This window comes from Phocoena phocoena, chromosome 5 (genome assembly GCF_963924675.1).
Source record: "Phocoena phocoena chromosome 5, mPhoPho1.1, whole genome shotgun sequence".
NCBI lineage: Eukaryota > Metazoa > Chordata > Mammalia > Artiodactyla > Phocoenidae > Phocoena > Phocoena phocoena.
Window position 1 is genome coordinate 58063403 of NC_089223.1, and position 26626 is coordinate 58090028.

Sequence of the window (26626 nt, forward strand, 5' to 3'; positions counted from 1 at the left end):
GAATCTTTATTCAAATGTTTAACATTCAAGGAAAATACACAGCAATTACATTTTTAAAAAATGAAGAAATGGAGATTAGTTCAAGATGGTAGAGTAGGATGTGTGCTCACTCCCTCTCGTGAGAGCAATGGAATCACAACTAACTGCTGAACAATCATCGACAGGAAGACAGAACTCACCAAAAATGATACTCCACATCCAAAGACATAGGAGAAGCCACAATGAGACAGTAGGAGGGGCGCAATCTCAATAAAATCAATTCCCATAACTGCTGGGTGGGTGACTCACAAACTGGAGAACACTTATACCACAGAAGTCCACCCACTGGGGTGAAGATTCTGAGCCCCACGTCAGGCTTCCCAACCTGGGTGTCTGGCAATGGGAGGAGGAATTCCTAGAGAATGAGACTTTGAAGGCTAGAGGGATTTGATTGCAGAACTTTGGCAGGACTGGGGGAAACAAAGACTCCACTCTTGGAGGGCATACACAAAGTAGTGTGCACATCAGGACCCAGGGGAAGGAGAAGTGACCACATAGGAGACTGAACCAGACCTACCTGCTAGTGTTGGAGGGTCTCCTACAGAGTTGGGCGTGGCTGTGGTTCACCATGAGGAAAAGGACAATGGCAGCAGAAGTTCTGGGAAGTATTCCTTGGTGTGAGCCCTCCCAGAGTCCACCATTAACCCATTCAAAGAGCTAGGTAGGCTGCACTGTTGGGTTGCCTCAGTCCAAATAACCAACAGGGAGGGAACCCAGCCCCACCCATCAGCAGACAAGCGAATTAAAGTTTTACTGAGCTCTGCCCACTAGAGCAACACCCAGCTCTACCCACCACCACTCCCTCCCATCAGGAAACTTGCAGAAGTCTCATAGATAGCTTCATCTACCTGAGACAAGACAGCAGAGCAAGAAGAACTACAATACTGCAGCCTGTAAGAAAAAAACCACATTCACAGAAAGATAGACAAGATGAAAAAAAACGCAGAGCTTTGTACCAGATGAAGGAACAAGATAAAACCCCAGAAAAACAACTAAATGAGGTGAAGATAGGAAACCACCCAGAAAAAGAATTCAGAATAACGATAGTCAAGATGATCTAGGACCTCGGAAAAAGAATGGAGGCAAAGACAGAGAAGATGCAAGACATGTTTAACAAAGACCTAGAAGAGTTAAAGAAAGAACACCTACAAGAATTAAAGAACAAACAAACAGAGATGAAAAATACAATAACTGAAATGAAAAATACACTAGAAGGAATCAATAGCAGAATAACTGAGGCAGAAGAACGGATGAGTGACCTAAAAGACAGAATGGTGGAATTCACTGCCGTGAAACAGAATAAAAAAAAAGGCAGAAAGGAAATGAAGACACCCTAAGAGACCTCTGGGACAACATTAAACACAACAACATTCTCATTACAGGGGTTCCAGAAGGAGAAGACAGAGAGAGAAAGGACCCAAGAAAATATCTGAAGAGATTATAGTTGAAAACTTCCCTAACATGGGAAAGGAAATAGCCACTCAAGCCCAGGAAGCACAGAGAGTCCAAGGTAGGATAAACCCAAGGAGAAACATGCCGAGACACACAGTAATCAAATTGGCAAAAATTAAAGACAAAGAAAAATTATTGAAAGAAACAAGGGATAAATGACAAATAACATACAAGGGAACTCCCATAAGGTTAACAGCTGATTTCTCAGCAGAAACTCTACAAGCTAGAGGGAGTGGCATGATATATTTAAAGTGATGAAAGGGGAGGAACTACAACCAAGGTTACACTACCCAGCAAGGATCTCATTCAGATTCGATGGAGAAATCAAAAGCTTTACAGACAAGCAAAAGCTAAGAGAATTCAGCACCACCAAACCAGCTCTACAACAAATGCCAAAGGAACTTTTCTAAGTGGGAAACACAAGAGAAGAAAACGACCTACAAAAACAAACCCATAACAAATAAGAAAATGGTAATAGGAACATACATATAGATAATTACCTTAAACGTAAATGGAATAAATGCTCCAACAAAAAGACACAGGTTCATTGATTGGATAAAAAAACAAGACCCGTATATATGCTGTCTACAAGAGACCCACTTCTGACCTAGGGACACATACAGACTGAAAGTGAGGGGATGGAAAAAGATGTTCCATGCAATGGAAATCTAAAGAAAGCTGGAGTACCAATAATCATATAAGATTAAAAAGACTTTAAAATAAAGAATGTTACATAATGATCAAAGGATCAATCCAAGAAGAAGATATAACTATTGGAAATATTTATGCACTGAACATAGGACCACCTCAATACATAAGGCAACTGATCACAGCTATAAAAGAGGAAATCTACAATAACACAATAATAGTGGGGGACTTTAATACCTCACTTACACCAATGGACAGATCATCCAAACAGAAAATTAATAAGGAAACACAAGCTTTAAATGACACAATAGACTAGATAGATTTAATTGATATTTATAGGAAATCCCATCCAAAAACAGCAGATTACACTTTCTTCTCAAGTGCACACAGAACATTCTCCAAGATAGATCACATCTGGGTCACAAATCAATTGGTAAATTTAAGAAAAACTGAAATCATATCAAGCATCTTCTGCGACCACAATATTATGAGATTAGAAGTCAATTACAGGGGAAAAAAGTAAAAAACACAAACACATGGAGGCTAAAGAATACATTACTAAATAACCAAGAAATCACTGAAGAAATCAAAGAGGAAGTCAAAAAATACCTAGAGACAAATTATAATGAAAACACAACAATCCAAAACCTATGGGATTCAGCAAAACCAGTTCTAAGAGGGAAGTTATAGCAATAAAAGCCTACCTCAAAAAACAACAAAAATCTCAAATAAACAATCTAACCTTACACCTGAAGGAACTAGAGAAAGAAGAACAAACAAAACCCAAAGTTAGTAGAAGGAAAAAAATCATAAAGATCAGAGAAGAAAAAATGAAATAGAAACAAAGAAAACAAGAGCAAAGATCAATAAAACTAAAAGCTGGTTCTTTGAGAAGATAAACAAAATTGATAAACCATTAGCCAGATTCCTCAAGAAAAAGAGGGAGAGGACTCAATAAAATTCGAAATGAAAAAGGAGAATTTAAAACAGACACCTCAGAAATACAAAGCATCCTGAGAGACTACTACAAGCAACTCTATGCCAATAAAATGGACAACCTGGAATAAATGGACAAATTCTTAGAAAGGTATACCTTCCAAGACTGAACCAGGAAGAAATAGAAAATATGAACAGACCAATCACAAGTAATGAAATTGAAACTGTGATTAAAATCTTCCAAAAAACAAAAGTCCAGGACCAGATGGCTTCACAGGTGAATTCTATCCAACATTTAGAGAAGCGATAACACCCATCTTTCTCAAACTCTTCTAAAAAATTGCTGAGGAAGGAACACTCCCAAACTCATTCTATGAGGCCACCATCATCCTCATACCAAAACCAGACAAAGATACTGCAAAAAAAGAAAATTACAGACCAATATAACTGATGAATATAGATGCAAAAATCCTCAACAAAATAAGAGCAAACAGAATCCAACAACACATTAAAAGGATCATACACCATGATCAAGTGGGATTTATCCCAGGGATGCAAAGATTCTTCAATATACGCAACTCAATCGATGTAATATACAATATTAACAAATTGACGAATAAAAACCATATGATCATCTCAATAGATGCAGAAAAAGCTTTTGACAAAATTCAACAGCGATTTATGATAAAAACTCTCCAAAAATTGGGCACAGAGGGAACCTACCTCAACATAATAAAGGCCATATACAACAAACCCACAGCAAACATCAGTCTCAATGGTGAAAAACTGAAAGCACTTCCTGTTAGATCAGGAAGAAGAAAAGGATGTCCACTCTTGCCACTATTATTCAATATAGTTTTGGAAGTCCTAGCCATGGCAATCAGAGAAGAAAAAGAAAGAAAAGGAATACAAATTGGAAAAGAAGGAGTAAAACTGTCACTGTTTGCAGATGACATGATACTATACATACAGAATCCTAAAGATGCCACCAGAAAACTACTAGAGCTGATCAGTGAATTTGGTAAAGTTGCAGGATACAAAATTAATGCACAGAAATCTCTTGCATTCCTACACACTAATGATGAAAAATATGAAAGAGAAATTAAGGAAACACTCCCATTTACCACTGCAACAAAAAGAATACAATACCTAGGAATAAACCTACCTAGGGAGACAAAAGACCTGTATGCAGAAAACTATAAGACACTGATGAAAGAAATTAAAGATGATACAAACAGATGGAGAGATATGCCATGGTCTTGGATTGGAAGAATCAACATTGTGAAAATGACTATACTACCCAAAGCAATCTACAGATTCAGTGCAACCACTATCAAATTACCAATGGCATTTTTTACAGAACTAGAACAAAAAAATCTTAAAATTTGTATGGAGACACAGAAGACCCTGAAAAGTGAAAGCAGTCTTGAAGGAAAAAAACGGAGCTGGAGGAATCTGACTCCCTGACTTCAGACTATACTATTCTACAAAGCTACAGTAATCAAGACAATATGGTACTGGCACAAAAACAGAAATATAGATCAATGGAACAGGATAGAAAGCCCAGAAATAAACCCATGCACCTATGGTCAACTAATCTATGACAAAGGAGGCAAGGATATACAATGGAGAAAAGACAGTCTCTTCATAAGTGATGCTAGGAAAACTGGACAGCTACATGTAAAAGAATGAAATTAGAACCCTTCCTAACACCATACACAAATATAAACTCAAAATGGATTAGAGATCAAATGTAAGACTGAACACTATGAAACTGTTAGAGGAAAACATAGGAAGAACACTGTTCGACATAAATCACAGTGAGATCTTTTTTGATCCACCTCCTACAGTAATGGAAATAAAACCAAAAATAAACTAATGGGACCTAATGAAACTTAAAAGCTTTTGCAAAGCAAAGGAAACTACAAATAAGATGAAAAGATAACCACAGAATGGGAGAAAATATTTGCAAATGAATCAACAAATTATTAATCTCCAAAATATATAAACAGCTCATGCAGCTTAATATTAAAAAGCAAGCAACCCAATCCAAAAATGGGCAGAAGACCTAAATAGACATTTCTCCAAAGAAGACATACAGATGGCCAAGAAGCACATGAAAAGCTACTCAGCATCACTAATCATTAGATAAATGCAAATCAAAACTACAATGAGGTATCACCTCACACCATTTAGAATGGACATCATCAGAAAATCTACAAACAATAAATGCCGGAGAGGGTGTGGAGAAAAGGGGACCCTCTTGCAGGGTTGGTGGGAATGTAAATTGATACAGCCACTATGGAGAACAGTGTGGAGGTTCCTTAAAAAACAAACAATAGAAAAAAATAAACAAAAACAAAACTAACAAAGAACTACCATATGACCCAGCAATCCCACTACTGGGCATATACCCAGAGAAAACCATAATTCAAAAAGACACATGCACCCTGATGTTCATTGCAGCACTATTTACAATAGTCAGAACATGGAAGCAACCTAAATGCCCATCAACTGATGAATGGATAAGGAAGGTGTGGTACATATATACAATGGAATATTACTCAGTCATAAAAAGGAATGAAATTGGGTCATTTGCAGAGACATGAATGGATCTAGAGACTGTCATACAGAGTGAAGTAAGTCAGAAAGAGGAAAACAAATATCATATATTAACGCATATATGTGGAACCTAGAAAAATGGTACAGATGAATCAGTCTGCAGGGCACAAATAGAGACACAGTTATAGAGAACAAACGTATGGGCACCAAGGGGGGGAAGTGGCGGGGGGTGGGTGGTGTTGTGATGAATTGGGAGATTGGGATTGACACAGATACACTAATATGTATAAAATGGATAACTAATAAGAACCTGCTGTATAAAAAAGTCAATAAAATTCTAAAATTCAAAAAAAAATTTTTTAATTAATAATGAAGAAAAAAATAAAAATTTTTTATCCCCAAATTATAACTAGATTCTTACATTAATTTTTTTCAATGGTATAAACAAAAGCAATTAAAAACCTTAAAATGAGTTCCGTCTGTCAAAGAATTTGGAGATAAATGAACTACAGTAATCTAATGCTCCCGTTTTCATTAGACTTGATTGAATTTTCATTATGTCACTATATCCACAGTAAACAATTAATAATAGACAATTAAACATGATTTTTTGGAAACTTTTTTCAGAGGTTAGAAATATAGAATGAGTTCCAGAAAAATGGCATTTTAAGATTATTCTATTACTAATATGTTTATGGACATAATGTAGGGCAAGCAATTTTGAAGAAAAAATTGTTTATGAGTACTATATATTCATAATACCAACTTCAAAAATTCAGATTGCTGTGGTACAATAAAGAAACAAATATTTGGTCTTTGTCCTGGTTCCTAGTGCAGGGTTCCTAAAACCCTTGTAATCTTTGGAGTGGTAACGGTGTCTTTTGTATGCTCCTGAGATGATGGGGATGGGGGTGGTGCCTAGAGGTAATGGAAGACAGTAGTGGAGGCTAAGTAGCTCCTCAGTGGGAAGTGGTCTGAGAGAAACAAAGCCAAGATTAGAAGTTTGGAACTTTCAGCCCTGCTCCCGCCTATAACCCCATGCCCAGGGAAGGGAGGTGGGTGGAGATTGAGTTTAACCACTAGTGGTCAATGATTTAATCAATCATGCCTTTGTAATGAAACCTCCACTAAAACTCCTAACAGATGTGGTTCAAGGAGCTTCTAGGTTTGGCAAACACTTTGAAGGGCTAGGAGGGTGGAGCCCAGAGACGCCATGGAATCTTAGTTCTCCACCTCCCCCCCGTGCATTGCTTCCATTTGTTTTTTCCTAAGTTTTTTCCTTTTTTAATAAAGCTGCAGTTGTAAGTAGAGCAGTTTCCTGAGTTCTGTTCTAGTGAATTATTGAACCTGAGAGTTGGTCTTGTGAAGCCCTAAATTTGTAGTTCTCCAGGCAGAAGTGTGGGTAGCCTGGGCATTCTGTTTGTGGCTGGTATCTGCAGTGGGGAGTCCTTAACCTGTGGGATCTGCTCTAATTCTATGAGTTAGTGTTAGAGTTGAATTGAATTGCTGGAAATTTAGTTGGTGCTGGAGAATCAGCTGGTGTGTGTAAAAACAACATGAAACTGGTGTCAGAAGCGGTGTCAGAAAACACCACTCAAGTCCATGAAAAAGAACATTTTAAAGTACACGCAATCTTGCCACTAAAAGGTGACCATTATTAACTTTTTAGTGCATTTCCACTTAGGTTTTTTTTCTGCATATATAATCAGTCATTTATGAGGAATAAGAATGTTCATTTTATATCCCAAAAGGTATATTAGCACTCAGCTATCCTATAAAGTATATTTGATAAAATTTTATAATATATATATAACTCTGCATTTTATTTTCAGGAAGATAGCTAACTAAAAGATTGTCTCAGGTATAAAAATGTGTATCTTATTATTTCTTGAAGGAAAAGGAATTTTGTTGCTTAAGTAATTTTTATTGATGATTAATCCTCTCCAAACTGTATGATCTATTGATTTTGTTTCTTAAATTAATGAAAAATACACATAAAAGTTACTAAATATGTTCAAAATATAAACTATTTTTACTTATCAACAAAGTATTTGGACATTTACATTTTATATAAAGTATATAGGTTATATGTAGTGTGCATAGTACATCATATACATACCTACACACATACCTACATATAGATATAGATTTTATAAGCAGAATATTAAATTTATAACAGTATATACATTAATATATATTAATGTAAAAGCGAAAATAGAGGATTAAAGAAATCTTGTAACAACATTGTATTTTTCAAGATGATATAACTTTCTTTCCAAGTAGATGAATGTTTCTGAACACAATGAGTCGTTACTGCTTATGAGTCATGATAACTTATTGCATTACTTTAAAGGAAAATATCTGCTGGTCAATAAGTTAACAGAACTCAGTCATAAGATTCATCATATAAAGGATGAACTGTTTTGCCTGTATTCCTTCTTACCTTCACTTGTACACTAGAGTCCATCTTCCCTTGCCTACTCAAATGCAGAAACCACACAATTTTCCCCTCTCTTGCCTGCATCAACTAACTGTCTATTCATACCAGATTAAAAGGAAGAGGCTGTAATCTTTATCATGCTTAAAAACTAACCAATCAACGAAACAAAGCAAAAAAATGCCCTTGATCCAACATTTCTCGCCAGCTACTATATTTCTTAGCTCTTATTTACAGAAAAAGATCTGAAAAGAGATGTCTTTACATGTGGTTTTTAACTCCTCTCTTCCCATCTGCCTCCAACCCATTTTAATAAGGCTTCATCAAACAACTTTTGTCAAAAACACAAGAACCTCCAAGTTGCTAAATCCAGTGGTCAAGTGTAAGTCCCCATCCTAATTGAAATGCTTCATTGCCTAGCTTCCAGGATCTCTAACTTTCTTCCTATCTCACTGGCTGCTCTTTCTAAATCTACTTTGTAGACTCTGCATTTCCAAGATCTCAAAAGTTAGAGTGACCCAGGGTTTCAGTCCTTGGTCTTCTCCTTTTATATGTCTACATCAATCCCTTCATTTTATCCAGTCACATGGGTTGAAAACAAAATCTACTGTGACCCATTCTCCCAAGATTGTAGCCAGTACCCACACTCCTACATTTGAGGGGTGGCCAAGCAGTGGCTGTTTGTGGGAGAGACAGACACAAGTTGGATGTGCTGGTTGCAGTGTCCCCATGCCTGTGTGAGGCCCCACATGGTGTGGGATGGAAGTCAAGGTAGGAAGAGAAGGAAGATGGGTAGTGAGTCAATGGCCATATCCCGACATGGAACTCCAGGGAACTGAAGGATTCTAAATTCAATCCTGGCCTTCCAGGTGCTTTTCAAGGTATATCTGTTAGAGTAGGAGGTTAGGATATGTTTAATTTATCATTTTGTACTCTTGCCCTGAGCTCTGCAAATGTTGAAACTGACCTGTTCCTGCCCACAGGGTTGAGCCAGTCACCTCTGCCAGATCCCTGCTTTCCCAGACTCTCTTGCAGTAAGAGGTGGTCATGTGATCTAGACATGTGATATGAGCAAGGAGCTTCTGGGAAATATCTTCTATCCTGACCATGAGAGAGAAAGGCATGAGAAAAGGCTTCTGAGGAAAGCATTCTTTTCTCCCTTCATTTTTGCTTTTGAACACAATTGCTAAAGGATATGATGGTGGGAGCTGAAAGAGCCATCTTTGGACCACACATTGACACTCTGAATGACAACAGCCAACATGCTAAGGAAGATAAAAGATGGAAAGAGCTTAGGTACTTACTACCATTACCGAGCTATTAAACCAACTATGGAACCACCTACCTCTGGATTTTAGTTTCTGTAAATCATCAGTATCATTATGATTTAGGCCCTATACTGGTCAGCATTTGCTACTCATAGCAAAGCTATCCTAACAGAAACATACAGTGACTTAGTGACTGAAACCAGTCTGGTTGGAAAATCACTATCTCAAGTTTTTGTCATATCTGCATACCACCTTTACATTATTACTTTTTTCCCCCAAAATATCTCACTTTGCTTAATGTTTTAAAAGGAAATATATCATTTTCATAAATAAAAAAACAGGATCATTTACCATTATATAAAGTAATAAAGATATATAAAACAAAATCAATACTGAAAATAAATAAAACCTGAAAACCATTAAATGCAAAAATAAAATAAAATCTATATACCAATGAATCCAGATTTAAATCTTCAGCTTTCATTATTTCAACTGCCTACTCAGCATCTACACTGTAATGTTTAGTAAGTCTTTCAAAGTTATGCTGTTAACCACTTCCCCTAAAGCTCCTAATCTACCCCAATGTGATTTTTTTCTACAGTTCCATATCTCAGTACCACAAGCCAAAAACCTTGGAATCACAATCCACTCCTTTCTCTTATAGTCTACGTAAAATAAATTAACAATTCTGTAAGTTCTATCCTCAAAACATATCCAAAATTTTAGCACTTCTTGTTTATCAAATAAATTAATGAATAATTAAAGGACAAAAAATCATATCAAAGTTTATACATTAAAAATTAAATAAAATATGTGAATAATATGGAATACAAATATTATTTAATTATAATTATTCTCAGATTTCTTCCACTCTTATAAAAGTTTAAGTGAATATTTGCTCTGAACTATTTGGGGGGAAAAACTACAGCCTTATTATGACTACTTATTTTAGATTAATTTTTCTGTGTGTGTACGATTACTTCAGAAATTTCGGTTTCATAATACAATTCTGATTACCAAGCTTTCCCAAAGCTGACTGCACATTTCATATAGGATACAAAGGAAATCTGACTCCAGCCACATATAAAGAACAAAGGAGCTGCTAAATTTTACATTTTTCTCATAAAGAAGAATTATTTTTCCCTTAGGTAGTCTCTCATCCTTAGGCTGCAATTGACTCTCCTAATTCTGATATAAACCTAATTATTTTGGGGAAAAGTGAAAGAATTATTTGATCTCAAGGTATAACACTTAACAGTTCCAGTGTGCCTGTGACAGTCATCCTTCAAACTGTTTTTTTCTCAAGTGTCAGCTCCCAGAGTATGAAGTATGCCAAATACAGTGATACATAAAACACCTGGTTCCTAGAAAGATCACATAGGGATTTGAATGCATTTTAAAGAGAAAGCCTCAAAACAGAGACTAACACTTTTAACATTTCAGAAAAGTTAAAACTACAGCGTAAAACGCATAATACAATGAGACTGGCAACAATACTTGGTGAATGTACAGCTTCGTGAACCAGTGGCTACAGTTCATTTTCCATAGAAGTGATTGTTAAATGCTTGTAAATTGAAATTAAGTTAATCAGCAAAGGACTAATACCTAAGGAAGGTCTTAACTTATTTGAAGCGACTCTAGTGGTGTCAACAATACACAGGGCTCCAAACAGTGCTGTTTAGGTTGTATTACTTTTCAAATACACCTGGATCATTTATGATAATGTTATGGCACATTTCCAGTGATATTTAACCACAGAACAAGGAAATGGAGGAAAGGTGGGGAAAATGAGATAACAGATGATATTCCTTTCAGAATTTCTTAAAAAGTATTTTATCTTATAACAATGAATAAAATAAATCAATTATTAGTTCTGACTCAAGAACTAAAGTGTTCAATGTGTGTGTGGGTGTTGAAAAGTATATTTGATTAAAAAGGTTTGGAAAAAAACACATCTTCAGTATAATGTGTTGGCCCTGGAATCTTTTTATAAGACGTGACAGTTTTTAAACACATCTCTAAATATTTAGAAATATTTTAAAATAATTAGAAATTTGTGATGTTTTCATTTAAATTGAGTAGGTTTGGTGGTGGAAGGTAAACAACAAATAAAGTCAAGTGAATGGAGACATAACTTTGTTTTTAAAAGTCGGCATGGACTATATAAACTATACTGAGCTTCCTGTTTAAAAACCCAAAACAATATTTCAACCTTTTTACATCACTAGCTAATATTTTAAGAAGAATGAGAAAGTACTATAAATATTTTCCTCAAAACTCATCCAGAAAACATTGAAGTGGATGAATATTTTTATTAAGTATAATTCAGAACTAGGTTTACTGTTCTCATAAAGGATCAAACTCTTTTTAAGATATTGCTCTGACTATGGTATAAAAATGTTACCATTTTGAAAAGCAGGCCATATATATATATAATTCCATCTTAATATATTAATATAAAGAAGAAAATTAAAGCATTGAATTTTTTTGTGATGTTGTTGCATTTTTCAGGATTATATCATTCTGCTTTTCCACCTTCAATTTTTTAGAACCCTACCACATTTAACTCCATGAAGTACTAATGTAATACTAGTCAAGCTAAATTACTTAACTGTTTCTACCAATATCTGGAAACACAGTACAAAGCACAAGTTACCTTCTTAAGGAATAAATAAGTTATTATGGATACTGGTAAGGCAAAACATTTTTCTATTCATCCCTGAAGCTACTCAGAAGCCTTCTTAGATTTCATTATGTATGGCAGGTGCCCAAGTTCACTGAGACACTTCTTTTTTTTAATTTAGAGCTAACTACAGAACTTCCTATTTATTAATCAAATGAGCATTTCACTCCTAGAGCCAATTCTTTCATAATAGGATAACTTTGGCTTAAGAAAAAAAAAAGGATCATATCAGGCAAATTCTTTATGACACTACATAAGAAACAAAGCCAGTGAAATTCTAATGGGATTTTGATAAGAGGTTGAGCAAATTTCACTAAGGAAAACACAGAGAACCAAAGGCAGCAATATATTTCCACATAGAGTGGTTAAAAATAATCAAACCATACTGTATGAATACTGCATTATGAGCTATATGCTATACGTATATGATTATATTTAATTATAGCAAAACTCTACAAAGTAGAATCAATTATTCCCAATTCTGAGGAGATACTGAGACTGAGAGCCATGATGTAACTTGTAAGATCATATAACAATCACAGGACTGAACTGAAATCCAAATTGAAATTGTGTATGACACGAGTTTTTGCTCCTCTTTAGCACTACACCTTTCCTTTAGCGATTAGAGCACAGGGAGGAAAGAAGGAAAGTGAAAGGTGTTTCTTTAAAAGATCTGACATTGTGTTTGCCAGCCCATCACTCATGTAAAACCCAAGTTAAGGGGAGATACCAGAAACTGGAAAACTGGGCTAGGTCAAAATCAGAATCTTGGATGCAGAAGTCTGTCCCTGGAAAAGGGTCAGACATAGGAAAGGGAAGCTTAGTAGACTCCTTGTCTCTCCATACGGGCACCAATTTTCTTTCTTAGCCCTAAAAACTTCTATTATTTCTTTTAATTCTGCAAAGTACTTGTGATGCTGTTAAATATTTTTTCAACAAGAGAAGTAGTTGATAACTACAGAAATGATCAATTTTTATTTCTAAGTTAAATGTCAAGCGTGCTATAAATGCTCCTCAAGAATTAAAGTTCTGTCATAATACTACAGCGATACTATAAATTAATTTTTACTGATAATTCATTAACTGTTTTATTTATATTCATATTATTTTTTAAGAACTAGATTAGATTTTTGCTATGATTACTGTAAGCTCCAATTTCAACTTGTTTGAAATTAAATCAGAAAATTCAAATGACTGGAATTACTTTTTTCCTCCAAATATAATTACCTATCTTGATGAAAAGACGACAAAGGACAAGTAAGCAAACAGCAAACCGTAATGCATTATTTAGTTTTAAGTACTTTTGTAGTTAAATCTGAGACTTGGAGTACCTCATTTCCTCTGTAATCACGTTAACTATAGGAATTTACTCTATTATTATTTTTTCCCAGAGTATATCATTAATATAGTAATGAGCCAACGAAATGAATGTTTTATACTAATATCAAAAGGTGTTTATTATGATGACTGTGAAGTAAATTTAAAATTAAAATATAATTAAATTATTTAAAAATAATAATTAAATTAATTAGAGTAAATTAGAGTTAGCCATACAGTGCTAGGGAAAAGAAAATCTGTAGAGTAGCAGCAGATAAGACCTGAAGCACAAGTGAGTACATCCAGAATGGCCAGAGGGACACATGGCTTAAAAAGGGACAACTACACCAGGAAGGCTAAGTAGGCCATGGTAGGAAGTCTGGACTTTAGTGTAAGAGTAACTGGAAATCACTGAAGAGTTTTACCCAAGAGAGTTGCATAATCAGATTTAAACTTTTCAAGAGATCACTCTAGCTAATGAAGGTAGGAGCAAGAATCAGTATGGGGAAAACTGTCAGGAGACCACTGAAGCAGCTTTGCAGAAGTTCATGGTGGCCAAAAAGGAAGTGGTGGTAGTGAACATGGGGAGAAGCAAACACATTTTAGATAAAGAAGATATTTCTATGTGAAAGAATGTGTGTAATTAAAGTAACAAATAGTTGATAAATGAATGGTTTTAGAAAGACACTGACCAGCAAAAGGCCTTATATGGTGAGTTTATTTTCTCAATAAACTGCCCAGGGTGGTGCATCTTATTCATCACTTTACAAAAAAAGCCCCAAGAAAACATTATTAACTTTTATGCCCTTTCCCTGTACTAAAAAAAGAAGACATTGCAAATAAATGATGCTATGCCTTTAAAATACTCTCACATCACCCAATATCACTTAAAAATTCATATTATACAGATCCTTATTTTTGTTAAAAACAAAAAGGATGCAAAATTTTGTGTTCTACTTAAACCTTTCTTAAATTCTTTCCTTATCAATTATGCCCTGGTGATTTTTTTACAAGCACTTATTAGTTAACATATTTTATTTTATTTTATTTTATTTATTTATTTATTTATTTTTAGTTAACATATTTTAAATGAAATAAAATGCCCTTCAGATTCTGGAAAGTTCTAAGGATTATTTTCTTGAGATTTCTCTCTTATTATCTCTCTCCTGCATGCTCTCGTGTCCTGTAGATGATCATTTTTCCTACTTTGTAGAGGAGAGTAGGCAGAAATCCCTCAATTTACTGCTCTACCCTGGTTCCACCACATATCTACATCACGCCTATTATTTATTTTATCTAGTCTGAGTAGAAAAGGATCCTCCTAGCTGGCTTCTGTTATCTCAGTAGAAAAGTGTCCTTCATGAAATTGAATGGAGTGGAATTACTCTCCCGCTATTCTGGATCTCATTCCCTATAGTTCCTCAGGTCATGACTATAACACTGATTTCCTTTCCTCTATCTCTAACCACTTTTTTACTGGTTCCTTCTCATCAGCATATCCATATCCCCCCCCCTTTTTTTTTTTAATGGTACGTGGGCCTCTCACTGCCGCGGCCTCTCCCCTTGCGGAGCGCAGGCTCCAGACGCGCAGGCCCAGTGGTCATGGCTCACGGGCCCAGTTGCTCCGTGGCACGTGGGATCCTCCCAGATCGGGGCACGAACCCGCGTCTCCCGCATCGGCAGATGGACTCCCAACCACTGCGCCACCAGGGAAGCCCTATATCCCCTGTTTTTCCATCTTAAAACCATGCTCCATATTCTTTCTAATAGCTACTTAATTTCTCTCCTTGAGCCTTATTGATTTTTCCTTAAAAAGCATCATCGAAGGCTGATTACATACCTCTGTGCATTTGATGGCTGGGTATGTTTCATTATTATACCCATTTTAAAGAGGATAGGAAGCCTGAGCAAGGTTAAATAAACTTTCCAAAGGCTATAAACTATAAAGCAGTTTAGACAGAATTCAAATCAAGACAGTCTCATTTAAGGCTTTATTTTGCTTTGTAATATAAAGTTTTATGCCATCAATATCATTAAATGTATTTATTAGCTTTTGTGTGTTTGTTTTTCTAAATAGTAATATCACAGACATTCAACCCATATTACCTAAAGAAATACATACGAATAATGAGAATACAAATCTATCTTTTAAATATGTGACTGTACTAAGTACAAGGCCTTTTTGAAATTTTTAATCTGGTAAAAGCTGTTACATAAAAAAGTATTATTCACTTCTTTCTCATAGTACTTTAAAAGCATAACAAAAATGATAATAGAGTATTATATGCATTTTGTTTTATATTACACAATAATAGATATAAGGATGCAATTTATACTAAAGTGAGTAGAAGTATGATAAGATAAAGAAATTATATTTTATGTGCCTATTTAACAATCCAAATTCAATATTATCAGGAGCAAACGGTCCAAGGAACTAATACTGCATTTTTAGAAGGGCAGTCTAGTTGTACATAATTCAACAGTATAATGACTCAACTAAGTAATATTAAGAAGTACAAAAGACTATTACTCATAGTAGATAACTTCTAGTTTGCTCCATTACATTATTTTTTCTAATTCCTTAGCTACCGTTTCAACTAATGTAGACAGATGACCCCTTAAACAAAATTAAATACTTAATGTCAACACACTTCTGTCACTACAGTCTTTAATGTATTACTTAGTCTATAAACATTCATTGAGGGCCTACTATGGGCAAGGAACTATGTCAGGCACTGAATGTAGGAGGATGAAAAATGGGTGACATAGCTGCTATCTGAGGTAGTTCAAGGAGAATGTCAGTAGCACATGAAAGTCACAGGAGACCTCATGAAACTTCTGAAAGTGCATTCATTTAAATAAAAACATTTAACCAAGTTAACACATAGCACAGGCAAATCATATACAAATGCTACTTAATATAGAATATATATTAATGACTAAAGTACATGTTCACATTACTCTTTCTCAAGTGTCACAGCCTCTAAGGGAATAAGACAAAATTTTTGGTTACACTAAAGAACTATTTTTTTTCCTCAGAAAATGTAAATTGTCTTCTTTTTGCATATATATAAAAGAAGTACTACTAGCGAGGAAAGGATTGTGGATATTTTCATATCTCTGCATGGTTCAGGTTTTTGAGGATACAAAAGTAGAATTTGGGTTAAAGGATAAACCTTAGGAATTAAAAGATGATGGAATAGGTAGTGACAGTCTTATGGAGAGATTTACTTCCCAAGAGGTAAACGTTAACATTTCAAAGGGGGTACAACCTGGAGCCATATATATGTATACAATAGGATTTTACATTAGGGAGCTGAGGTCTCCTTTTCTCTCTCAGGAGGAGAAGAGGGCAGCTGTACAACAGCTCCTCTGTAAACACCCAGGTTAATAATTTCAGGGTTCCTCTCTTCTGGTGTAAAAATCCCCCTTTTGGTACTTGCAGGTGCCACCATCTCACTCTCTTCACACTGCTCTGAAGGGAGAGATGGCGTGTTGAGTACTGGTGTGGTTATAGCTCTAACAAAATAGTCTGCCCAGACACAACAACTTTGTTTCCTGGACAAAATAAATAAATGCATCTAATAAAAACTTATCATACTGTAAATAAGAATTTAGGGGGAAAAGTTTCTTTGAAGACAGAACTTCACTATACTTATTTTCAGGTAGATCAAGTCACCTCAATAGTCAATAAATGATCTTATTCAGCAAAGACAACACACTGATCTTTATAATTTTGCCATAAGATTTCAATACAATGAAAAGTAGGGATAGTTCAGTGTATCAAAGTAAGGTAGACTAAAGAAAAGAAAAAGAAAAATCACTTACTTGATATTATCAAGACAGCCCGATTCAGGTTTCAGAATGGCAGTGTGATGAAACATTTTATATAAAGCAATCCCAAGGAAGATTACATTAAGCTGGAATGTAAAAGGTACTGTTATATTGCATAACTGGAGTAGAAAAAAAGTAAGTGTATTCTCTATGACAGATGAGTTGTTCTGGGAAATTAGCTCTCCTACACTTATAAAGGAATTGGATCATAGATGACTGCCTAGTATTTTAGTAAAAGCAAGAGGCCAGTTTGGGAACTCGGGATACCAATGAGTTACAAAGCACTGCTATGCCAAATACACACACATACAAAATCAGCAGCAGTTGGAATGATGATATGGGAACTGCAAGACAAAGCCAAGTCAAGTATATATATATATATATATATTTTTCAAGTATATATTTTTTAAAAAGACACTAATTATTCCAGGTATGTTACTATATCTACCCTTTAAACATGGCCCTTGATTTACTGTTCAAGTGCTACATTACAAAACATAAATACAAAAATCATAATATTTTTGAATAGCTAGGTCAAAAGGATTATAAAATGCTGGTTAAATTTTGATGCTACAACAAATTAGGATTAAAGTAGAGGGAACCCCCACTGACATTGTTATATCACTGGACCAAGAGAGAACATATGATTTGAAACAAAACAAAATAAAAGCTCCAATGTACATTTCAAATATCACACATATGTAAACTGTATAGAAAACCACATGTTGAATTGCCCTTGTCACCTGCTTCGTTTATATATTCCAGAACTTGGGGCTATTTTGTATTTTAAAATGGTAAGTATATAAATAATATACTACCAATAGTATCTCAATTAGGATAAATAATGCATATTTGAAATCAAGATATTATGCATTTAAAAAGAAAAAAAAGAAAATATAATTCCAGAATGTTTACCTAACTTACTTATCATTCGCAAGTGAAATCCTCTTAAACTTTAAAGCTTTTGAGATTTATATAAAAACAAAACTGGAAGGAACAGGGAGGTTATTTTGCAACATTTCCAATTTCTGTTTCCATTCATAATTCAAATTATCCAAATGAAAAAGAAAGAAAATGTACTATTTGTCAAACAAAGTCATCACTGTTTAAAACCTATAAAACCAAATGGATTATGCTAGATCAGGCCCCTGAGGAGCCACAGTACTGCATAAGCTCTTGCAAATGCATGTTTTCTTCTCCCAGGAGTTTTGATTAAGTATTTTACAATATAAAAGTAGACTATAATGAGTGTCTAATTGCTTGAGTTATATAGGGTCAAAAAAGTACATGCTTTCCCAAAATTACTCTATGTAAATTAAAGATAGACAGCACAAAGATAGTGAAAGTTTTATTTCTTGACCTGGGAAACACATAATTAGGAGTTCTTACCATAATAATCAAGGTCGCTGGTCCTATAAAACTCCAAATGAAGTAGGTGTCAAGTCGGAGCCAACATCTGCAATGAAACACAAGGAAGAGAAGGCATTCAAGGACTGGATATGGGACATACATCAAGAGTGAGCGAGTGACAGAGAAGAATGTGAGCTGCAAAGCATTCCACTGGGAGACAGGAAATATTACATTGCTTGTTCATTTAAATGCTGAATTATGTGCCCAATTTCTGACAGCACTATTGATGGAGTAAGATAATCACCCCTAGAGGAAGCAGGAAAAAAATGGCACTGGGCCTATTTGCTAGGGCCTTTTGTGTCTGTCATAGAAACCTTAAAAAAAAAAAAAAGAAAGAAAGAAAAAGCCATACACATAGCCATTAAATCGAGTAGCTTTAAGCTATCTTTTTCTCTCCAATTATGGTGCTACATAACCTGTCTATCAGCTGTCAGGTAAAGTGACATTTTCCTGTCAAGAAGATCTGAGGAAATTCAGGACAAAGAAGAAATAAATTTGGTATCAGAAAACTGAAGTTTAATTAGGTTGGGCAGCCAACCTTTGAGAGTTCTTAAGTCTTAAAAAGTGCATTGTTACTGCTAGTGCTTCTGGGGTTGCAAATTATCCTTAGCATCCCACGAAGTTGATTCATGATCCAAAAGTAAATTATTAATCACTTAATTTCAGTTACATTTAATACTCCCTCAATTCTTAAAGCCTCTGGGAAATTACATTTTCATTCTTCAGGATGACAGGGAGACAAAATGGAAGTGACTAGTTATGAGAAAGATTAATGTAAATTTTGAACAAATTACATTTGATGTTAAAAATCATATCTTGAATTATTTGCCATTTGGCTATATTTGAGGCATAATTAAAAAAGAAAACACCTCCAGTGGAAAACAGTCGAGTGCTTTGCTAAGTGGTCTAAAAGAGCAAATCCAAAGTATGTAAATATTTCTGATTATTATGTAACTGTTACTTAAACCTCAGCAATAATGGAATATCAGAAAAGCTATGTAGAAAGAACTTTATATATGTCAATACAGGAATAAATAAATAAAATGTTCCCTATTCGTATGATGAAATGTTATAAAATAGTCAAGAGGGAGGAAGTAGATCTTTATATGTCAATAGAATAGACCACAGTAACAAAGTTTAGTGAAAAAGGAAAGTGAAGTATCTATACATCTTGGAACTATAATACACATATTTTTGACAGATACATACATGAATGCAATTTTTTTAATGAAATGGGAAAAATCATCAAACTCTGATTAGTGATTGCCTCTCATATGTGAGTACAGAGGACCAGAAGCAGATGAAAGAGGCTTTAGCCATGTGCTTTATTTTAGTAATTACTGAAAGCTATGTGCCAAAATACTAATAGTTTTAACATTTGAGTGATAGAGGCAGTGATGTTTATTATGTTTTTTTTTTTTACTTTTATGTAACTTGAATTTTTTTGGAAAAGGTTAGAAGCTAGATTTTTAAGTAAAGAAATAACCAAATGCACTGAAAAAAAGTGATTTCAAAACAAGAAAATCTGGCCTTAGTCTATTAAGTTAAATATATGTAAACTAATTTCAACTGGAGTATAATATTTGCAGTCCAAAAAGAAACTGACTACAAGTTCATATTTTTTACATAGACATATAATTTCTCTTTATTCAAAATAAACATAATAATCCAATTTGAAAAAATGTTATTAGGGAGGCAATCAATACTTAAACTATTAGCCATTAGTTTGTTTGAGTAATTGGTTATCTTTTTGTTGTGCTGTTGTTCAAAAAATTTGGTCATGGAAAATAAGAGTGTGGTATTGCCAATAAGGAGAAACAAACCAGAGAACACAAAGGTTGAAATATGAACATTGTCTTCATTCTGACCAGAGGCTAGTTTGTTACCGCCCTGATAACAAAGGAGTGTGTGTGTGTTGCGGGGAGACCAGAGAAGGGGAAATATTTGTGGGTCTCTCTGGGTCCTCAACAAAGACCACATTTTCCCTCAAGATAAGGACAATAAAGGACAAATCATGGACATATTCCCTAATTAAAACACAAAAGCATACACATACACACAAACACATACACCAGAGTCCAAGAATGTTGCTGAAATTGTAACAGCATGATATACTAATAATACATTTAAGAATGACTGTTAATAGTACAGCCCCTGTTCTTCTGTAGGTCAGACGAGTTTTAGAGAGCTAATGTGAGAACCAAAACACATTTTCAGCAAGCTGTTTTCAAAGGAAAATGTATTTCAAGAATTTATGAAAACTGTTATTCTACAGGTTAATGACTTCTTAGACAAACAATTTTAACTACAATATTACAGAATGTCTTGGATAAAGTAGAGAATTTAAAAATTTACATAAATTTCACCAAATGTGTTGTTAAAATAAAATAATGTCATTAAATTTTAGCCTTACAAAACTTTTATACTTTTCGAAAAAGGTCTTTGTTTTGCAAATGCTTTATTTGGAAATAAATGTGCTTTTGGCATAGTGATCTCTAAATGTAGAAGTGAAATTACTTTAGAAGTTATTTTTTCTGTAAGAAAATTCTTCAATATCTATTTGGTACAACAGATTTCAATTCTCTGAGGAACTGAACAGTGAAAGAGGCGATATGAAACACTTAACATGTATTAAATAAATCCTCTCTCCTTGATGGCTGCCTGGGCTTGACTACCTTCTGGACCACAGTGTGGCAAGAATCCCTTTTCTAATTCAATTGCCATATGGCCATACCTGCTGTTTTTGGCCGCATGCTGGCTTTCTCAAAACTTTCTGTATTTCCTCTTTCCCATTAACTACCTTAAAAGTTTGTGTGATTTGTGCCCTGAGTTTCCTGTGCCAATGTTGAAAGAATTCACCCTGGCTTTAAGGTGAGGGAGAGTACAGACCAGAAACCATGGGGAATTGTTTCCAGCATCCCCCGTAGATACCAAAATCCATGGATGCTCAAGTGCCTTACAGCTGGCCCTCCATATCCATTCATGCTGAATGCATGGATCCGGAGGGCCGACTGTATTATATGTGTGTTTTTACATGCCTGGGCACATACATCCTACCTCACAGTATCCTCTAAGTCTAGGCCATTCAATGTCACTTAGGTACAATGCAAAACCACTGATTAAGGGGAAACAAGTGCTATAAAGGAACAGCTTATTGTACTAAACATAATAAAGTCCAACTTGCAAATGGCCAGATAGACCTGCCATTGAAAAATACAATTTATCTGAAAATTGCCTTTATCCACAAAGCATCATTTAATTTGTGACATCATTCATTTTAATAGGCTACTTTTGTTTAATTTTTAAGATATATCAATTCTTTTTTTAAATGAACTTCTGTCATATACATAAAATCTATAAATTATGTTTATATCAGTACTGTAATAAAAGAGATAACCCGCTGTTGAAAGAGCAAATGCATTCTGATGACACTACATGCTTATTTGAATCAAGACTGAAAAATCTTACAAGACCAGATACATTCTGGAATTCAAAGGAGAACTTGTCACATACCATAAACCTTTACTTTCTCTCCCATTTACCTATACAAAGATGTCACTGAAATTCTTTTTGTAGCAATTTTTTAAAAATTATAAAATCAGCATATATTGCCATATATTTGATAAAGTCTTACTACATTAATTCAGGTTTATTGGTTTAATGCTCTAAACAACTGATACTAATCTGCATGGATAAATTATTATGCTCTTCCAGAATTATTTTCTTCCAAAATATAAGAAACATCACTGCAAATTAAATAATAATAAAGGTGTTGAAATCTGGATCAGTCTCCTGTAAAAATGTTAATTACCAATTAAGCAAGTACTACCTTTAGGTTTACTCAGAAAACAGAAAAATAAAACAATGAAATAAATTAATTTCTCAAAACAGGACAACAGAAAACCATACTTCTAAAGCTAATTCTCTTCTCCTACTAAAATACTCCTCACCATTTTTTTATCATCAGTCATTTAAAAAAGGCATGGCTCTGTATTCTAAAAAGTGGTAAGACCAATTGCCCAACATATATAAATGTCACCTAAAACATATGTTTTATAATGTTTTTAGGTACCAGTAACACCACCAGAGTGTAGTTCCTTATTCAAAGTTAGCTTAACATTGTTCCATTAAGATGCCTTGGGATATTGTATTTTTTTGCCTGTTTAATTCACTCTTATCAAAGCGGACATCTGACCATTAACCAATTCTTTGAAGTAACGTAAATTAACAATGATATTTGCTTCATTTTCTACAGGACCTAAATCACAGACTAAACTATCCTTGTTGAGTATTAAATGTAACCAGTAAAGAATCTTTGTGACTGATAGACCATGAAATTTATAGGGTTTAATTATATCAGGTTGTTTATGAGAGTTTGTAAACTATACATTCTTCTTTTCTCTGTAGCATATGCAGATCTTTCTATATTTGTACTACAAATATCTGGCAAGACTGAGAGAAAAAAGAAGGAATAAGGAGAATTGGGGCAAGAAAGAAGGAAGAGAAGAGGAAAAGGGACAGATACACACTTCAAGCATAATAACTCTATTTCTAAGCTTACTGCATAATACATCTGTTAAGGGTTTTAAAATGACATTTGTATCACAGCACACTCATGCATCTAATATTGAAATACTTTGTGAGCAAGTGCATGAACTGGAAAAAAGATTGGCAGAGTAATGCAGGAATGGAGTGTGATCACTGGTACTCAAGACTGGCATTTGTGGTTCAGCTACAATTTTGAATTTTAGAACACAGAACTAGATCTCATACATCAAATATAGGTTAGGTTGTCTTCATGCACCCAATATGTTTTTGCTTTTTTTTTTTTTGGCCGTGCCACATGGCTTGCGGGATCTTTGTTCATTGACCACGGATTGGACCTGGGCCCTCAGCAGTGAGAGCATGGAGTCCTAACCACTGGACCACCAGGGAATTCCCCCCAGTATGTTTTTAAAAAATAAGTGTTTCATTATTTCTTCAGCAAAATACATCCTATAAGTTTATGGTGGACTACAAAGGTAAGAAAAGTGCTGTGTTATAATTTATTAATATTAAATGTTGGAATAATTCCCATGGTCCCATGTTGCTTGAAATAATAGGATGCAGTAGCATAAGAATTGTAATCACTACTCTTATAAATGGATGCTTTTAATATAATTTATTTTATAATTAAAACAATGTTGCTAATCATAAAGTTTGTATTCCTTCATTTTCATCAGCTAAATAATAGTACCAGTAATAATAATAGTTATAATTTAATAAATGCTTATACATGCCAAACATTTTACATGCATGTATACTTAAATATATATACATATATATGCACACACATACATATACATATGTATTTACTCATACACACACAGTTTAAGATATTGCAGTAGTTTTGCAAGGTACTTACATAATAACCACCATGTTACAGATTAGAAAGTCAAACTGGCTTGCCCACAGCCACATGGCTAATAATTAGTCGAGCCTGAATTTTGTTCTAGTCTACCTGACTCCAAAGTCCCTGAACCTAATATGTGTTTCTCAAAAAGAATGAACATACAAGTTATAAAATAAATAAAAGCTATAGTTTTGTTGACAGTGATAAATTCTCAATGAGTAGATGAGAAATTTATATGCTGTACATAAAGCACAGATTGTTGAAATATGTCCCAAGTAAAAATATTAGATCTTTCCAAATATAAGGTGATCTCTTGATAAGTTAGTAAAAATTTTAGTATTTTTAAACAGCTTTATTGCAGTATAATTTATATACTCTGAATCATCCATTTAAAGTATATAATTCAATGCTTTTAGTATATTTAAAAGTTGGGAAATGATCACTGTAATCTAATTTTAGAATATTTTCATGACACCAGAATGAAAACTTGTACCTATCTACAGCTACCTTCCATTGTCTCTACCAAATTCACTCCCTTGGTATGGTAATGGCTTCCCTACCCTCTCCCCAGTCCTAGTAACCACTATACTTTTTGTCTCTAAGAATTTGTCTATTCTAGACATTTAGTACAAATGGGATCATACATGTGTAGTCTTTTGTGACTGGATTATTTCAGTTAACATAATGTTTTAAAATTGTGTTCATTTTGTAGCATGTATCAATACTTCATTTTTATTTCCAAGTAATATTCTATCATACGGATATACCACATTTTGTTTATCTTCTCTTCAACTTATGGATATGGGGGTTTCCACTTTTTTGGCTAATATGAATAATGTTGCTATGAATATTCATGTGAAAGTTTTTGAATGAGCCTATGTTTTCATTTTTTCTTGGGTAAATCCCTAGGAGTGGAATTGCTAGGTCATTCAATATCTAATGTTAGCATTTTGAAGATCTGTCAAACTCTTTTCCAAAGTAGTTAGCTGCACCATTTTACATTGTCACCAGAAATATATGAGGATTCTGATTTTTCCACATCCTCACCAATATGTGTCATTAGCTGTCTTTTTGATTGTAACCTTCTAGAGGGTGAAATTATGATAAAAGGTAATCTCTAGATGTGGAAGTTATTATATATACTTCTTTGGTTCCAGTAAGAACTTAAGTTCCATATTTGACTTCAATTATATTTTCTAAATAACAGGACAGCAGTCCTGATGTTCTCTTATATAGGCTCTGGAATGGATAACTACTTAACCAAAAAAATTATGCTCAACCCCAAATTCTTATATACGGTGATAATCTTATGCCAGTCATAGGGTTCCTGGGTGATGAAATGATGATACAATAAGCCCTCAGTCTCTGATATACATACACATAAAATATGCTCTTGGCTTTAACAACAGAACATATAACATACAGAGCATTCCCCATACACATATTGAATGACTAACTTGATATATGTCAATGATAAATACTTCTTAATTATCTGTACTATTTCTCACTGGCCAACCTAAAGTCAAATGTGCCTGGTGATAAATATTTAGTAAGGTAAATGCTTCATGTCAACACAATGTTACAAGTAGGAATATTTTACATATAATAACATGCTTAGAGAAATATTTCAGATGAATATATAATGTTCTATGAGTAGGATGAGGTGCTTAGGCATTGCAAAATCTATTGAATAAAACTATGCATATAACTTTCAGATACTATCAAGTTTAATGTTCCTTGGCTCGGCTCCTTCTTGGATAATAACATAACCTAGTATTTTAAAAATCAATAATCACTCTTCTACCCAAATGATTATGCTGGTTAGAGAATGAAGTGGCAATAAAGAAATTGGGGGGCTTTTAACTAGCAGAGGAGAGACTACTCCTTTAGGAGCTGTTGTTAAGCTAGTGAGCTACGAAGACAAATCTAAGACTTAACAGATGATTTATACTAACTTTCAGATCATAAAATTGATTTCAATTATTTTTAAAAGCTCAGTTATGCTTTTAGAACTCAAGGATGTTCTTTCTGGTCCATTATAAATGTTCATGACCTGATCAACATCTTTCAGAAAACTTTTACCAATTTTTGAGCCCACATTTTAATTTCTGGGCTATTCTCTGAGCTTTACTCCTTCCCAGCACCCTCCCTTCTCCTCTTCTTGGAAACTACTTCCAGTCCTTTTCCAATCTACCCATGACTTTAACCACTGCTTTTTCTGTCATAAAGTTAGATTTCAAGGAAAATGCTATAAACTATAAATGCAATTTTTCCCCTTTGAATAAAAATTAACTGTTCAAACAGTTTGCATTTTTGGAGGTAATACTGTGGTAATTAAAGTTTACATGAACTAATTAGTTTCAGGTCATAAAATCAAAGTACTTAGCACAGAATTTCCGTATCAATTGTGTTTGAATTATTAAGTCAATGCCAGCCTTTATTTTTTGACAGTATCATATTGGACAGCTTCACCAAAGTCAAATGCTCTCCCTTTGAGCTATAACCCCATGGAAGGCTTCATTGAATGTTCATATGAATAACAGTATAAGAGACTAATGGTAGATAGAAAAACAGAGGGAAAATGGAAAACACCCCATAGTCAGTGCAATTTAGACCTGTGGTCCACTAGCTGAATTTCTTTTTTTTTT

General features: G+C 34.3%; 1 protein-coding gene across 29 annotated transcripts in view; it reads right to left on the minus strand.

The window, feature by feature from the left end:
• ADGRL3 (adhesion G protein-coupled receptor L3) overlaps window positions 1-26626 on the minus strand; it is a 571254-nt gene that overhangs the window by 62407 nt on the left and 482221 nt on the right. For all 29 annotated transcript variants that reach the window (XM_065878047.1, XM_065878033.1, XM_065878042.1 and 26 more), the window contains 2 exons: window positions 18566-18632; window positions 17171-17262 (listed from right to left, as the gene is read on the minus strand). In XM_065878047.1, coding sequence (XP_065734119.1) covers window positions 17171-17262; window positions 18566-18632 — 159 coding nt within the window. The remainder of the gene's footprint in view (window positions 1-17170; window positions 17263-18565; window positions 18633-26626) is intronic.